Genomic DNA, 15,417 nt, shown 5'->3' with positions numbered 1-15,417 from the left:
AAAATATATATATATATATATTTTTTTTTTTTTTTTTTAATTCTTAATTACATGTTAAGAAGTTTAAATGGGCTATAAACTAATGTAGCTTCAAAATATAAAAGCTAGTAAATAAAGAGGAACAAAAAAAACATTACAAGCAATAAACAAAGAGTGCTATCAGTATTTAAAAGTAGGCTGTCTGAACGTTTTCCATTCAAGAGCTGGAGTGATTTTCCCCCTATACGATAAGCTGCATTCACACTAATGCACATATCTCTTTTGAAATTGTAAATGTGGTTTGTCCTGTTGGTTTAAGATATAACTGACCGTGTTAACATTAATTTCGCGTCAAAAGCATTTTGAGATGCAAACATTTAACCAATGAGTCGCTCACAGCCGCATGCACGAGCACTCTTCACAAAGCGCGCGTAAGTATTTTAAAATGAAAGCAGCTTTTCTCAGTGATTTTCATATTTTTTATATATAAGCCAACTGCATTCCAAAAGACATAAATAATGCCTTTGTGGAGCATTTGTAAGGAAAATTCCGGCGGCCAAGAGTAACATCAAAGCGGCAAAAACTGTGGAATGAAGCCTGCGACTGTCCTTGTGATTCGCTTAAATCCCGAACTTTATGAAAGATTATTTTTCGGAAGGTTCGAGCGATGTCGTATGTGTGTGTGTGAGAGAGAGAGAGAGAGAGAGAGAGAGAGAGAGAGAGAGAGAGAGAGAGAGAGAGAGAGAGAGAGAGAGAGAAAGAGAGAGAAATTAGAAGCAAGCAGAATACGGTTGTTTCTAAAGCACGCGCAGCGTCATCACGCATTTGTGTTTAAAAACTAATCTCAGACTCGATTCTGAAATTCTCTGAATCGATCCAGAATTGTTGGAGAGAGAATAAATAACACAGTATCGCATACATAAACAATAAACTGTTCTTTCCTGTATGCCAGACCTATGCGTAGCGTGCCAAGTTGATGCTTGATCTGCAGACTACTTTTCTCTCGCGTGTCACGTGACCAGTGTAATCGCAGCTTTTGCGGTTACAAAATCGCATTTCATCATATCGCGATATTATCGCAAATGCAATTAATCGTTCAGCCCTACTCGTAAATCCAAAACATCCAGTTGCCGTCTTAATCCCTTCCCATCTCCTCTGCTTAAAACTCACACTAACTCTATCAGTTCCCTCATAACTAAAATAATAAACATGTCCTTAGAGACGGGCTATGTTCCCACCTCCCTCAAAATTGCTCTCATCAAACCCCTCCTTAAAAAACCCACCCTGGACCCCACACTGCTGTTGAATTACAGACCAATTTCAAATCTCCCATTCATCTCCAAACTCCTGGAAAAAGTTGTTTCCACCCAGCTCCATAATCATCTCAAATCCAACAGGCTATATGAGAAATTTCAATCTGGTTTTCGTTCATCCCATAGCGCAGAAACAGCTCTTATCAGAGTCACCAACGATTTGCTGATGGCTTCTGATTCCGGTTCCACATCCCTCCTCATTTTTCTCGACCTCTCTGCTGCGTTTGACACTATAGACCATCACATTCTCCTGCACCGACTTCAACACTACACAGGTCTCTCTGGTACTGCCTTGAAATGGTTTCACTCCTATCTCACTGATAGAACCGAGTATGTAGCTCTGGGGGATGTAAAATCCAGACCCCACACTGTCATCTGTGGGGTCCCCCAGGGCTCCGTACTCGGTCCAACCCTCTTCAACATTTACATGCTCCCCTTGGGATGTGTCATCAGCAGGCATGGAGTTAACTTCCATTGCTATGCTGATGACACACAACTGTACCTTCAAGTTACTTCCTCTAGCTCCCCCTCTGCCACGGCTGCACGCCTTAGCTCCTGCCTGGAGAAGATAGAGACGTGGATGAGTCAAAACTTCCTGCAGCTAAATGGCTCCAAAACAGAGGCCATTCAAACTGGAACTGTTCATCAACTCAGCTCCTCTCCAATTACCACTGTTAATTTTTTTGGACACAACATTCCTCTCTCTTCCTCTGTTATTAACCTAGGGGTAAAATTTGACCCCCACCTTTCCTTTGACAGTCATATCACCGCCATCTGCAAAACTGCATTCTTTCACCTACGAAATATTTCCAAACTGCGCCCCTCCCTCTCCCTTTCTGCTGCAGAGAAGCTCGTCCATGCTTTTGTGTCCTCCAGGCTGGACCACTGTAATGCACTCCTCATCGGGATTCCTAGCAGGACCCTTTAAAAGCTCCAGTATGTTCAAAACAGCGCTGCTAGGGTCCTGATGGGGGTGCGAAAACATGAGCACATCACCCCCATCCTCCATTCACTGCACTGGTTACCCATTCAGTCCCGCATAGAATATAAGGTCCTTCTTCAGACCCATCACTGTCTGCACGGTGCGGCCCCCACTTATCTCACTGAGTTGCTCATACCAAATTCATCAACCAGAACCCAGTCAGGCCAACAGCACCGTTTGGTCATGCCCAGGACACGGCTCAAAACAATGGGCGACAGGGCCTTTCAAGTCCCTGCTCCCTGCCTGTGGAACGCTCTTCCAGACCACCTCAGGGCCCGGCAAACAGTAGACACATTTAAAAAAGGACTGAAACCCCATCTTGTTACACAGGCTTATTTTAATAGCTAATGCTTGTTTTTAGTCTCGCCTTTTTTAACATGATGTGTTTTTAGCACTTTGAGATTTGGTGTCAAATGTAAAGTGCTTTACAAATAAAATTTATTATTATTATTATTATTATTATTATTATTATTATAACGTGCAATAAACCAATCAGAGTCTCATCTCCCATTCCCTTTAAAAGCCAGTTGCGCTCGTGCCATGGCGGGTTGCTATTTACATGGCGGAATTTGCAAGCGGAAAGAATGAACGCTTCAGAGGAAACGGATCTGCTCGTGCCCGAGTTTAAAGCCTGCGAGGAGACCATCTACGGGACAAGCTGATTGCACCATATATTTATATAGCTACACAATAATAATCATTTACAATGTAATCCTTTTATTTTTAATGTTTGGCGTGTTTGTGTGCTGCTGCGTCCTTGCGTCCCTGTGTGTGTAATAAGCAACAAAATTGCACCATTGACTTTCAGTTGGTAATTGCACCAGGTTTCAGTTGGTAAATGGCGCAGTCTATTTCAGTTGCCTCAAAATAGCAATGAGCCAACAATGTGCCTGAACACCCATGGGCGCACAAATGGGCGCAAATGCATTTGCTATTTAAAGAACGTGGTCTAGGACGTGAAAATAACTGCGTCAGGCTGACACTAGCAAAAAATGGGTGTATCAAACAGTAATATTGTTGATTTGACTGCACTGACAATATCAGATATTGAACTGAACAAAACTTGAACTGAATTGAACTGGACGATGACACCACTGTCTTCTGCAGAGCTGCTTTATTGCTGAATCAAATTTGTTTCATAATTGATGAATTTTGCAATCTTGACAATGTTATTGAACTGAATTGAATCAACATTGAACTGACTTGAGCTGAATAATGACACTATTGCCTTCTGTAGACCTGCTTATTGCTGAACTTTTTCATAATTGATTAACTTTACACACTTGTTGCCTGAATGCTGCTGCCTGTGTGAACAGCACATTTTTTAATTTACCGGTAACGTCGTTCTGGCAAATTTATGGTAATTTACCGGGATTGTTGTGTTGAAAGGGCTATTGATTCTGCTATTTTCCTGTTTATTACTGTGAAGCTGCTTTGAACAATCTATATTTGCAACCCCTCCGGTTCTACTGGCACTGCTCTGTGGGATCCGATCCGGCATAGCACAGGGGCACTAACAAGGACGTTCTAGCTCGCAGCCTCTAGCGTCAGTCACTAGTCCAACTCTTGAGACCAGGAGGGTGAGGCTTACTCACACAGCTCTTACTAGCCGGTCTCTTTTACACTCACCCTTCTAAACCTCACTCCCATCCGGGTCACGGCACCAATGTAACCCCCAGGAGGCAGGCGTGCTAACAAGGACACTAAAGACCACGGCCTCTAGTGTCAGTTGCTAGCAGGCCTTCGTTAAATATTGCATAAAGTGCTACATAAATAAATGTGACTTGACTTGACAGTCTGTCTATGTGTCTTTCAGCTAATGGGCAGTGGAACGCATGGGCACCATGGAGTGGGTGTTCTAAGTCCTGTGACGGTGGTTGGCAGCGGAGGGTACGCGTATGCCAGGGGCTGGCGGTCACGGGGCAGCCATGCGATGGCAGCGGGGAGGAGGTCCGCAGATGCAGTGAGCAGCGTTGCCCAGGTAACCCTGCAAATAATTGAGCCCCAAGAGTCAATTATGTCAGAATGGACAGATTGAGGTGAATGAGAGACGAATGCAGGGATAATTATATTTTCCTTGTCCCTTTTTGCGCTGGAAATAATGAACGTACTCCATAATTGTATTTTTTGGCCAGGAATGATCAACGCAAAATTGACCAGTAATGGGTATTTTATATCACATAAATGATTTCATCCTAATCTCTGGATGTATTAAGCAGTCTCTATGGAAACAGTGCTTTATGCTAATGTGTATTCATGCATTTTCATACACTCATAGGTAAGTTACATGTACAGTTATATAAACTCCTGATGTAGGCATAATTGTTTGTGCATATTTGACTGAATTTATCATTCTTATATTCTTTAATGCTTGAAATTATTTCTGCAGACAAATATAAATGGAACATTCTTTACATCATTATCTATTTATTGATCAAACATTATTATGTTTGTATACAGTTTGTATAATAATATAATATAATATAATATAATATAATATAATATAATACACTATTAAAATTAAAGGTTCCAAAAGGATTTTTGTTTTTGACGCAGTGATGCCATAGAGGAATCAGGTTAAATGTTCTATATGGAAACATGGAATACAGTAAAGAATATTTTGTTTTAATCATACAATATAATATAATAATGTAATAACACATTAATAATTTTTGGTTATAATTAAATGTTAATGTACATTAGAGATACATTAGAATCAGTATTTTATATATTTACTTATATTATATTGTATGAACTCCTGCACGTCATGTAGACAAATATATATATATATATATATATATATATATATATATATATATATATATATATATTGTGGTCATAAATTAACAATTATTCGCTTAAATTAAGAATTTGTTCTCTCCTTTTAGTAAATCGTGGCTACAATTTACTAATTCGTTCACTGGTTTTAGTAAAATCACGGCCACAAATTAAGAATCCGTTCCATCGTTTCAGTAAATCGTGGCCGCGCTGAACTGTTTTGATTTAAATAAAACAAGGGAACTACTTATTCCAACGTGACCACGATTCAGTAAAACGAGGGAACTAATTATTATGTGGTGCTCATGATTTACGAATTAGTAAAACGTTCTCACATACAGTATTAGTAAGTCGCGGGAACGAATTGTTAATATGCCACGATATAATTTTTTTTCTCTCGCATGTAATGTGCAGGGCTCCGTAATATTGCAGCAATTATACAACCAAAAATGTTATGGCATTCGTATGTGGGCAATGTGATATTAAATTCTTGCATCTCATTCGGATCCCTTTCCCCTTTGTCCACCATTATGTACTTGTCTTCTCTCAAATGTCCTATAAAAATGTGTAAATGTAAATATAAATGTCTATGTTTATTCCTGACCCATAGCTCCTTACGAAATATGCCCGGAGGACTATGCTGTGTCCATGCTGTGGAGAAGAACTCCCTCTGGGGAACTGGCCTTCAACAGGTGTCCGCCCAACGCCACGGGTAAGAAGTTTCCAGAAGAGCACTCAGCCAAACACAAAGACAAAAAGCAAGAATAGTCACAGGCGCTTTCAAAAAGAAAAGTAAAAGAACACAGCTTATGTTTTTTGCTCTGCTTTTCCTTTGGAGTGCGTTTATTTCAGTAATGTTGAAATTATTCATAAATTCAGAAGGCTATGATGACAAATGTTTCTGACTAGTGTGTTCAGCACTGCTGTGACTGCCTTTAAATGGCTTATGCTGTGTGTACCTAGAGATTTTTGTCATTAGCATACCGTTGAACCCTCCAGCATTTTGTCAACTTCTTTTGCGAGGCCGCTTTCTGCAGCAGAGACATAAAGGGGAATAATACAAAAAAAGAGAGAAACCTTTTCTCCATCCTGCACATTCTTCTTGGAGATATGGTGTATAGGCATCCCCAAGACTTTCTCCCTCTCCTTTGACCGTTGTGAGCCTTACTGATTGTGGTCCCAAAATGGCAGACTGTGCTGTACTGTTCTACATTAAGCTTCTGTAACCTCCTGCTATCTCCTGTTGTGAAGATGCTCCGGTACACCACTACAATGACCTTGAAAGAGCAGGTGCTAGAGGAAAAAGAAAAAATGCAGGCACCACGAACTCGGATAACAGCAAGCAGTCCGGAATAACTAGAAGCAGAGGCTGACTGCGAATGCGTGTATAGATGGATTAATGTCTTTTGTGGATGTATTTCTATATGTGGGAGGACTCCCACCATAGGCCGAATGTAGTTTTGTATTTTTTCTTTTTTTTCCCTTTTTTTCGCGGGTTGAGAACATTTAATTATATCATTTATAGATAAAAGAGACAGTGTGTCAAGCTGTGGGTGGAATTAGTTAGATTTACATTGTTTGATTTCTGCATAATCCACGGCGAAAATTTCAGGTTGTGCATAAGTACTGGAGTGGGATCTGACGCCAGCAGCATGAAATGCTGGAAAATCTTCATTCATTATGAGGTTGGAATTAAATTAAACTCCGTCCTCATTCCGATGAAAACGAATGAAAGCAACAGAAATCAAACAGTTGGAAATAGTTGAAGCGTTTGGGGAACTGATGAATAGGGAATGAAAGGAATGATTGGCGATTAAACATCATGCGGGATGAGGATGAGAACTTTTCACTTTTGCTTTGTCCTATTTTTGTGTACGAGCGCGAATGGATTAGGTTTTTGTGATCTTCACGCAAGTGTTTGTATGTGTGTGAGATTAAATCTGGTTAGGCCCCTCTGTGGTGCCATGTGTTTTAATGGCGAGATCTGAGAGCGTCCGCTTTTGATCCGGCTCTGTGGGAGTTTTCCGCGATCTGTCGATGTGAGCTGGATGTCCCTGCTTGGATGCCTCAGCTTGGGGGCAGGCGTCTGGCTCCAGCTGCGTCTCAGGTGGGCCGAGTGTGTTACGCTGTTGGCTGGGTAAGAGGAGGTGGAACCGTGTTGGAACAAGTGTGTGTGTGTGTGTGTGTGTGTGTGTGTGTGTGTGTGTGTGTGTGTGTGTGTGTGTGTGTGTGTGTGTGTGTGTGTGTGTGTGTGTGTGTGTGTGTGTGTGTGTGTGAGGTAGAGGGGTGCGGGGTGGGTGTGGTGAGGCTGTTTCAAAAGGCAAGGACATGTACTTAATGCGAGACGGTAGACACGCTCTGACGGATCGGAGGCGAGAAATGTTTCCTTTTGTGCGTTTGTTTATTCGCTCCCATGTGTGGGCGGCAGCCTTGTTGATATCTCAGGTTGCAGGGCTCCATTCGCAGTCGCTGAAAACAAAAAAAAAGTCAAATCGGTGCGTGACAGCTGCCTTCGGTTAACATCGTAATTCCATGAGCTGGAATTATGACCAGTCTTTTAAAGCAAGCAATTACAGTTTGGTTTGTTTCGCACGCATACACTGCAGTGGCACATGAGATCTGGCAACTGCCGCATCTAGATGATGATGAAGGCTGCTGCTTTTATCCCTCTCCCTGAAAGATGTGTGGGCTGGCAGGTGGAAAGACTCGCAAGAACAAGTATAAACCTCTTCTCTGTATCTCTCTTTTCTCCCTCCTCCTTCTTTGCAGGCACCACTAGTCGACGCTGCTCACTGGATCACCGCGGGGTGGCCTATTGGGAGCAACCCAGCTACGCTCGATGCATTGCAAATGAATACAGATACTTGCAGCAATCAGTAGGTGCAAAGTCAGCTTCCTGCGCTCTGCTTCTGTTTGTGACGTGCCATAAATTATCCCTGCAGTCGTCACAATCACCCAAAACTATTTCCACCGGTGCCTCTCCCCACCCAGCACCCCAGACCACCACGCTAGGTCTGCAAGATTAACTGCTATCATCTGAGAGGCAAATTAAAACCGCTAGTATTGCAATTTTCCGAGACCCCGCGTTAATGGAGGACTCGCTCTAATTTCCTTTAACATCCTGAAGATGGTTGTTCCAGCTTCACCGTAGCTTTTTCTGGGAATGCACCTGCTTAGACACAAATTAATGATTTTCATTATTTTTTGTTTTTGTTTTCAGCTTCCTCTTTTTATCTGAATCTTTCTCAAATGCAGTATATGTTGTGTTATTGCAAAGTAAAGCTTTTGATGCATCTCGCACACAAACACACAGACGCTCCATTGTAGTAGGTTTTATACTAAGGTAATGATATTTTCCATTCCCTAGCTCTCACACCTTTTTGCCTTTTTAAATATTAATCAAGGCACTATTTATTATTTTGTATTAAGGCACTTCCCTTGTGGGGTTTGCTGCCTGGTCAGGTTTTACTATCCTGTTGGGGGCTTTTGGTCTTTGGTCAGTGTAGACAAAACCTGACCCACAAGTAGGCTACACACAAACGTGTTTTTATAACTTTCCATAGACGTAATGATTTTTAGACTGTTACAACTGTATATTAAATCCCCCTACACTAACCCTACCCCTAAACGCTGGGCTCTTCAGTCATTGTGTATGACATCATGTCAGTGTGATTTATGCATGTTTGTTCATTGGCCTGTTGCTTTGTGGTGAAGTGTGTCATTTTTTTAGATGCTCTTATCCCAATTTAAAATTTGGGGCAGATATGCACTACTGTTCAAATGTTTGGGGTCAGAAATGTTTAAATGTTTCTGAAAGAAGTATCTTATACTCAACAAGGCTTCATTTATTTGAAAAAAGAAAACAAAGTAAAAACCGTAATAATTATAATTTAAAATAACTGTTTTCTATTTTAAAATATTAAAATGTTTTATTCCTGTGATGGCAAAGCTGAATGCTCAAAAAGCATTTAATATTATTATTATTATCATCAATTGAAATCAGTGGTGCTGCTTAATATTTTTGTGTAAACGTGATACAGTACATTGTTTTTGGATTCTTTGATGAATAAAAAGTTAAAAAGAACAGCACTTAGTTAAAATATAATATCTTTTGTAACAAATATACTGTATTTGTAATCTTTTGTATCAATAATATATTTACTGTGTCTTGATTTATGTAAAGCATCCTTGCTGTTTTCTTTATTTTAAAGCCCAAACTTTCTAATGGTGCCTGTGGTAGATAGGATAAGTATTGTGAAACAATGACTAGTAGTGTTTACTCATACGGTACTTTAGCTTGGGAGTTTGAACAATTTTGAACCCTCAAATTGCTCTGCTTGTTGAGGAAAGGTGTTATTTGTGAAGCACTATTATTTTTTGACCAGATGTTTCCCCACTAGTGAATGACAAAATGGTGGAAAATGTTCCATAAACCATTTAGAATACCTTAGCAACTGCATAGCAACCAGTGTTGGGTAAGCTACTCTAAAAATTAATTAATTACTAGCTACTAATTATCTTCAACAGTGTAATTAGATTACTGTACTAATTACTCTCCCTAAAAAGTATTGCATTAATTATTAATAATTACTTTCTAAATCCCATATCAACCTCGAACAGTTGAACAATACAAGGATAGACGTGAAACTGCACTTTTAATTATTTCATATAAACAATATAAAATTGTATTAATTATTCTTGAACTGCCAAACAATTAAAAACATAAATTTTAAAATTAGGCATTAAGTGAAGACGTTAAATCCAATATTGTTTTAAATAGAATTGTTCTACAGTATTTAATTACATAAGAAGTAGCTATAATCAAATTAAAGAAATATTAAGAGTAATCCCTTACTTTACTTTTTCAGTGGAAAATTAATTAAATTACAGTAATTTATTACTTAGTAATGAGTTACTCCCAACACTGATAGCAACAGATCAAAACCACCTAGAACACCTTATCAACCCCATACCAACAAGCTTAATACCATTATGAACACCTTATCAACCTCATAGCAACAGGCCAAAATAATTTAAAACGTCTTATCAACCCCCTATCAACAGGCTTAAACCATTTAGAACACTTTAGCAACTCCATAGAAACAGGCTAAAACACTTAGTGTACCTTTGCAACAGCAGAGTGCTTGAGAAACATGATATAACCAATTCTGAAATGACACCCTTCACCTCTAAATACTAATCATAGTTCTGTGTACCCTAACTTCATTCATGTTTGTGACTTGAGCAGGACTCTGTTAGTGTTACAGTCTTTGAAGGACACACAGAACCCAGTCTCTTTCCCTGTGTCTGTCTTCAGGTCCAGGGGCACCTTGCGAAAGGTCAGAGGAATCTGGCAGGGGACGGCATGTCCCAGGTTACAAAGGTCCTCCTGGATCTCACCCAGAGACGCAATTTCTATGCAGGCGACCTTCTCTCCTCAGTGGAGATTCTTCGAAACGTCACTGACACCTTCAAAAGGGCCAGCTATGAACCCTCTTCTGATGACGTTCAGGTAAAAGAGAAAACAATGTGTGTTTGTTGTTGACAACTTTGAAGCTTAAATGCATCTTGTAATAGTATTAATTTAGACATTGTGGCCATCTTAGGTCTTAAATGTTGGTAATGCAGGTTGAACGTACTGATACTACTCATAAAATTTCCAGATGTTCTAACTACATTAATTTTTACAAGCAACATATACTACTATTCAAATTTTTTGGATCAGTAAGGTTTTTTGTTTTTTACAAAGAAATTAATATTTTTATTCAGCAAGAATGCTTTAAAGGGATAGTTCACCCAAAAATGAAAATTCTGTCAGTATTTACTCACCCTCATGTTGTTCCAACCCCGTAAGACCTTCGTTCATCTTCGTAACACGAATTAAGATATTTTTGATGAAATCTGAGAGCTGGATCACTCCTCCATACTCCTCCATAGGCTTCTTGAGGGATTGAAACTCGCCGGCCTTGAAAATTTAATAACTTAATAACAAAGACATCTTTAAAATAGTCCAAGTGACTACAGTGGCTCAATCTTAAGTTTATCAAGTGACGAGAATACTTTTTGTGTGCAAAAAACAAACAAAAATAACGACTTTATTTCAACTATTCACTCCCTTCTCTTTGGGCCTCTAGTCTGTTAAACTAGTGTAATTGCGTAGAGCTACGTCACACGTAGGCTCACTATTGGCCGATGCTGGTCATGTGGGTGATGCGTGTGACGTACAACAACAGAAGCTTACGCTGTTAAACTAGTGAACTGACTCGAGGCCCACAGAGAAGGAAATGAATAGTTGAAATAAAGTCGTTATTTTTTTTTTTTAGCGCACAAAAAGTATTCTCGTCGTTTGATAAACTTAAATAAATAAATAAAAACTTGTCTCAGTCCCCACCACATTTCACACCAAACTGATGCCCGTGAAAATCAGTATCCTGATTTTACGCTTTGAACAACTTAGAACGTCAGTGGAGAAAGACATATAGTTCCTCATAAATTCGTAATACTCTATATTGCTAAATGTACCTGATTATTCATATCAACATAGAAATATACCATGACGTGATTGGTTACAACTAATTTGTGATGTCGAGAACGGCGATTTCCAAATCGCATCTTTTTTTCACTGCAGTTTTACGGAGAAAATACTCAGCAATGGTGTTGATAGTCATGACTTTTCTCATGGTTTGTCGAAAACCATATTAAAAACAACATTCACATCAAAAACAGCAAATCTAAAACAACATTAAAAACATAATTTTCACCACAGGGGGTCTTTAAATATTACATTTAAAGTTAATATTTATATTCATTTATATTATAATTAGTGTAATATTTAAATGTAAAGTAAAGATATTTATAATGTTGAAAAGTTTATATTTTAAATAAATGCAGTTCTTTTCACCTTGATAATAATAATAAAAAGAATCACCGAATTATATTGGAAGGATTTCTGAAGGATCATGTGACACTGAAGACTGGAGTAATGATGCTGAAAACTCAGCTTTGCCATCACAAGAATAAATCAAATATTTATAACATTAAAATAGAAACCAGTTATTTTCACAATATTGCTGTTTTATACTGTATTTTTGATCAAATATTAGTGCCATTATATGAAGAGTTCAGATGCAAAAGCCTCTAAGTGCCATCTGAAAATTTCTCCTAGAATGATCATTTTTATCAAGCTTGTATATTTAAGTTAATTAATTTCAATTAAATGTCATTTAAGTGAAATTACTGAACTTAAATGTAAGAGCTTGATAAAAATGACCATTGTAGAAGAAAATTTCAGATGGCACTTAGAGGCTTTTGCATCTGAACTCTTCATATTTAGTCGCCAGTGAAGGGCTTCTATCAGCAACATGACATAGTTTTCCTAATTAGTCACATGGCATTTTGTGATTGGCTCTAAAATACATGCCTCCAGCACTCCAGTCACGTTTCTGAAGGGTGACGTTTTAGTCAAGGCACTGCAATTGAGATAAATGGGAATGCTGACAGCTTTCTCCAGATAGTATATGCGTGTGGTTGAAGTTAGCAAAATGTTGGAAGTTACTAAAAAATCTAAAATCACATACAGCACCTTCAAAATGTCAATGTCACTACTTGGGACCGTGACTGATAAATATCTCGCCGGTCTTGCCCCTCACAGAGAGCATATGGGATTGTGACACCGTGCGCCAGCTGCTGATAAGAGATAGTCACTAAGTCTATCTCCTTCTATCTCAAAGCCTTGTCATAACCTTCCCAATACCAGAGTAAACCGATTTGTCATGACCTGTTAGTGAGAACCTGTTTTTTTTTATTATTTATTACATAATACGGAGTTTAATGTGATTTTGCGTGTGTATGTTTGTGTTGGGTTGGTGTGGGAGGTTTTATCTAAGGCCTGATGTGAACCGGAGCAACCCCTCCTCCCCACGCATGTGTGCTGGGGTGGTTTGTGTGTTTTGGAACGTATTAGTGCTGTGTTTAAGTGGACGCATTACCACCAGAGGGAGCATAAGCATTCAAGTAGAAAAACAAGCGTGCCTGAGCCAAGACACTGCCTTTCTCCTGCCTATCGTGGCACGGAGGCAGAGCAGCAAACAGAAAAGAAGACAGGCACACGTCCAGCTGGATATCTCATTCAGCTCAGTCACCGCAGCAAACATCAGCTCTCTTTCCAGTCTTAGAGTAGACGGCTCTCCCAGACTCCTTCAAACTCGACCGACGCTCTCTATCCTTCCCCTTTAATTCAGTCAGTGCACATATGAGTGCTTAGAAAAGATCAACAATCCCTGAATTGAAAGCAGCAGGAAATCCCAGGTGTGTTTTAGAGCCGAGGCTGCTGGACATATCCCATCATCTCCCTGTAAATCAGTGCTGTGTAATTCCTCAAGACACTGTTTGTTGAGACTTTTAAAAAGCAGAGGAGATCCTTTGTTATTGCCTTTTCATGGAACAGGTGGGGTTTTTTTTTTACCACCATGCCAGATATGAACTAGTTCTTGTTTGCTTTTTCAAGGACTATATCAAGCCTGTATTAAGCAATAGGTACAAAAATTCCTATTTTTATGAATTCAGTCACAGCTAAATTTTTACAAGAGCACAAGTCCTCCTCAAGTACATTATTGCTTTTCTTAATGCTTCATAAAAAAAATAAGAGCACAGTTTTCATTACAATAGTGTTTTATTATGCAAATGCATTATCCTTCCGCTGTGGTATACTGTATAGTCCTTTACAGAACATTAGTCTGTGGGTGTTGTACAGTGATATAAACTCATCAAAGTTTCAAAGTCAATATATTATTTCATTCATAATCACTGTAAAAAGAATTTATGATCAATAAGTTATGACAACATGTTTTTGCATTGCTTTAACTCACCAAAATAAGTTAAACAATTTTCGACTTTTTTCAACAATTTTCGAAGTTATACAAGATTCAACTCATTTTTTATTTAAGTAATTTAAGTCAGTTTAATGTAATTTGAAAAAAAATTTAAATGACTTAAACATCCAAATTGATTGTGCTTAAAAATGAAAGGCAGTTACTTTTTTTACTGTCATCCCTTGATACAGAATACATGTTTTATGTTGTCGTGAATAATTCCAGCTAATACAATTTTTATTTGTATCTTTGAAAAGCACAAAGTTTTAAAATACATTATCAGCAACCATATATGTGTGTTATACTATGCATTATAATGCTTTTATACCTTAAAGGCATAAATAAAAATAAATATGGATTATAATGCATTTTAAATACTGTAGGTTATTAAGTAAACTTTATGCGTAATTGAAAAAATTAAGTCAGGTGAACTTGACAATTCCACATAACTTTTTTTTTTTCCAATTACGCATGAAGTTTATTTACTTCATAAATTTAAGGCGACGGGTTTCCTCGCTTTTTTTAAGAAAGTCAACTGATCACTTTTTACAGTGTAACTTACAGTATTTAAAATACATTATAATCCATATTTTATTTTTCACAGTGTAGCTTCACTCTAACACCCGGTGGATCAAAAGAAGTTAAATATCCTGTTTCACTAAAATGATTTGAAATGCATGTTGATAAACATTTTATGCAAATTATGCATATTAAACTTCCAAAGCATGACTAAAATGAGATCCTTCTTTGTTATGATCCTTCACAAATAATGTTACCAGTCTTTTCCAGTGACAGCAGCGTTGTACTAACAACAATTTCTTCTCGCCCCAGAATTTTTTTCAGATCATCAGCAATCTCCTGGAAGAGGAGAACAGAGAAAAGTGGGAAGACGCGCAACAGGTGGGTCTGAACATTGTGAGCGTGTGTTTTTGAAGCATTGGTGTCAAGATTGCTTTATTATAGTCACGTCGCGGAGAGAATCTGCTGTTGTGTGTCACTCTGCGGCTGTATATTGTGTGATGAGCCCTCGGTGAATTGATTGCCATCACCAGTGCAGATGCTTTAGGTAATTGTCAGGTCAAAGAGGTGCCCGTCTCCACAGGCTAGGCTGCGTCAAATCAAACCTTCTCTGCCAAATGCCGACATCCCCGCTGTGCTGATTGGTGGAAAGACATCTGCAATATCCACTACATGCACTTGGTGGCAGCAGCATTGGCAGCATATGTCCAGCCTTCATGCTTTCCCTCAGCGGACTCCATTGTCTCCTCTCACTCTCTGAGAGACGGTGTAAAAGCAAGCCTGAGGGATTTGGATTCTGCTAAGCTGAATGTTCTTCAGAAACTCAAACAAAAATCTCCAATTGCATTAATATTGCTTTGGACCAAATTGAGTGTCTCAAATGTTTCTTTCTTTCCCTTTTAGCCTGAACTGGTAATTCCTCTTAAGCAGACAGTGGTAATGTTACTGTCTATCAAACGTAAGCTGCTTTGGAGCT

At 38.8% G+C, this 15,417-nt stretch overlaps 1 protein-coding gene across 3 annotated transcripts in view; it reads left to right on the top strand.

Annotated features, from left to right (window-relative positions):
• Positions 1-15,417, top strand: part of adgrb3 (adhesion G protein-coupled receptor B3) — a 201,573-nt gene that overhangs the window by 108,837 nt on the left and 77,319 nt on the right. For all 3 annotated transcript variants that reach the window (XM_077236465.1, XM_077236464.1, XM_077236463.1), the window contains 5 exons: positions 4,091-4,255; positions 5,663-5,764; positions 7,822-7,928; positions 10,370-10,564; positions 14,754-14,822. In XM_077236465.1, the coding sequence (XP_077092580.1) occupies positions 4,091-4,255; positions 5,663-5,764; positions 7,822-7,928; positions 10,370-10,564; positions 14,754-14,822 (638 nt within the window). The remainder of the gene's footprint in view (positions 1-4,090; positions 4,256-5,662; positions 5,765-7,821; positions 7,929-10,369; positions 10,565-14,753; positions 14,823-15,417) is intronic.

The sequence above is a fragment of the Siphateles boraxobius genome, unplaced genomic scaffold (genome assembly GCF_051911475.1).
Source record: "Siphateles boraxobius isolate OS27281-9 unplaced genomic scaffold, OSU_SipBor_1 20, whole genome shotgun sequence".
Lineage (NCBI taxonomy): Eukaryota > Metazoa > Chordata > Actinopteri > Cypriniformes > Leuciscidae > Siphateles > Siphateles boraxobius.
Note: the sequence above shows the minus strand (reverse complement) of the source record. Positions and strands in the feature narration are given on the sequence as shown.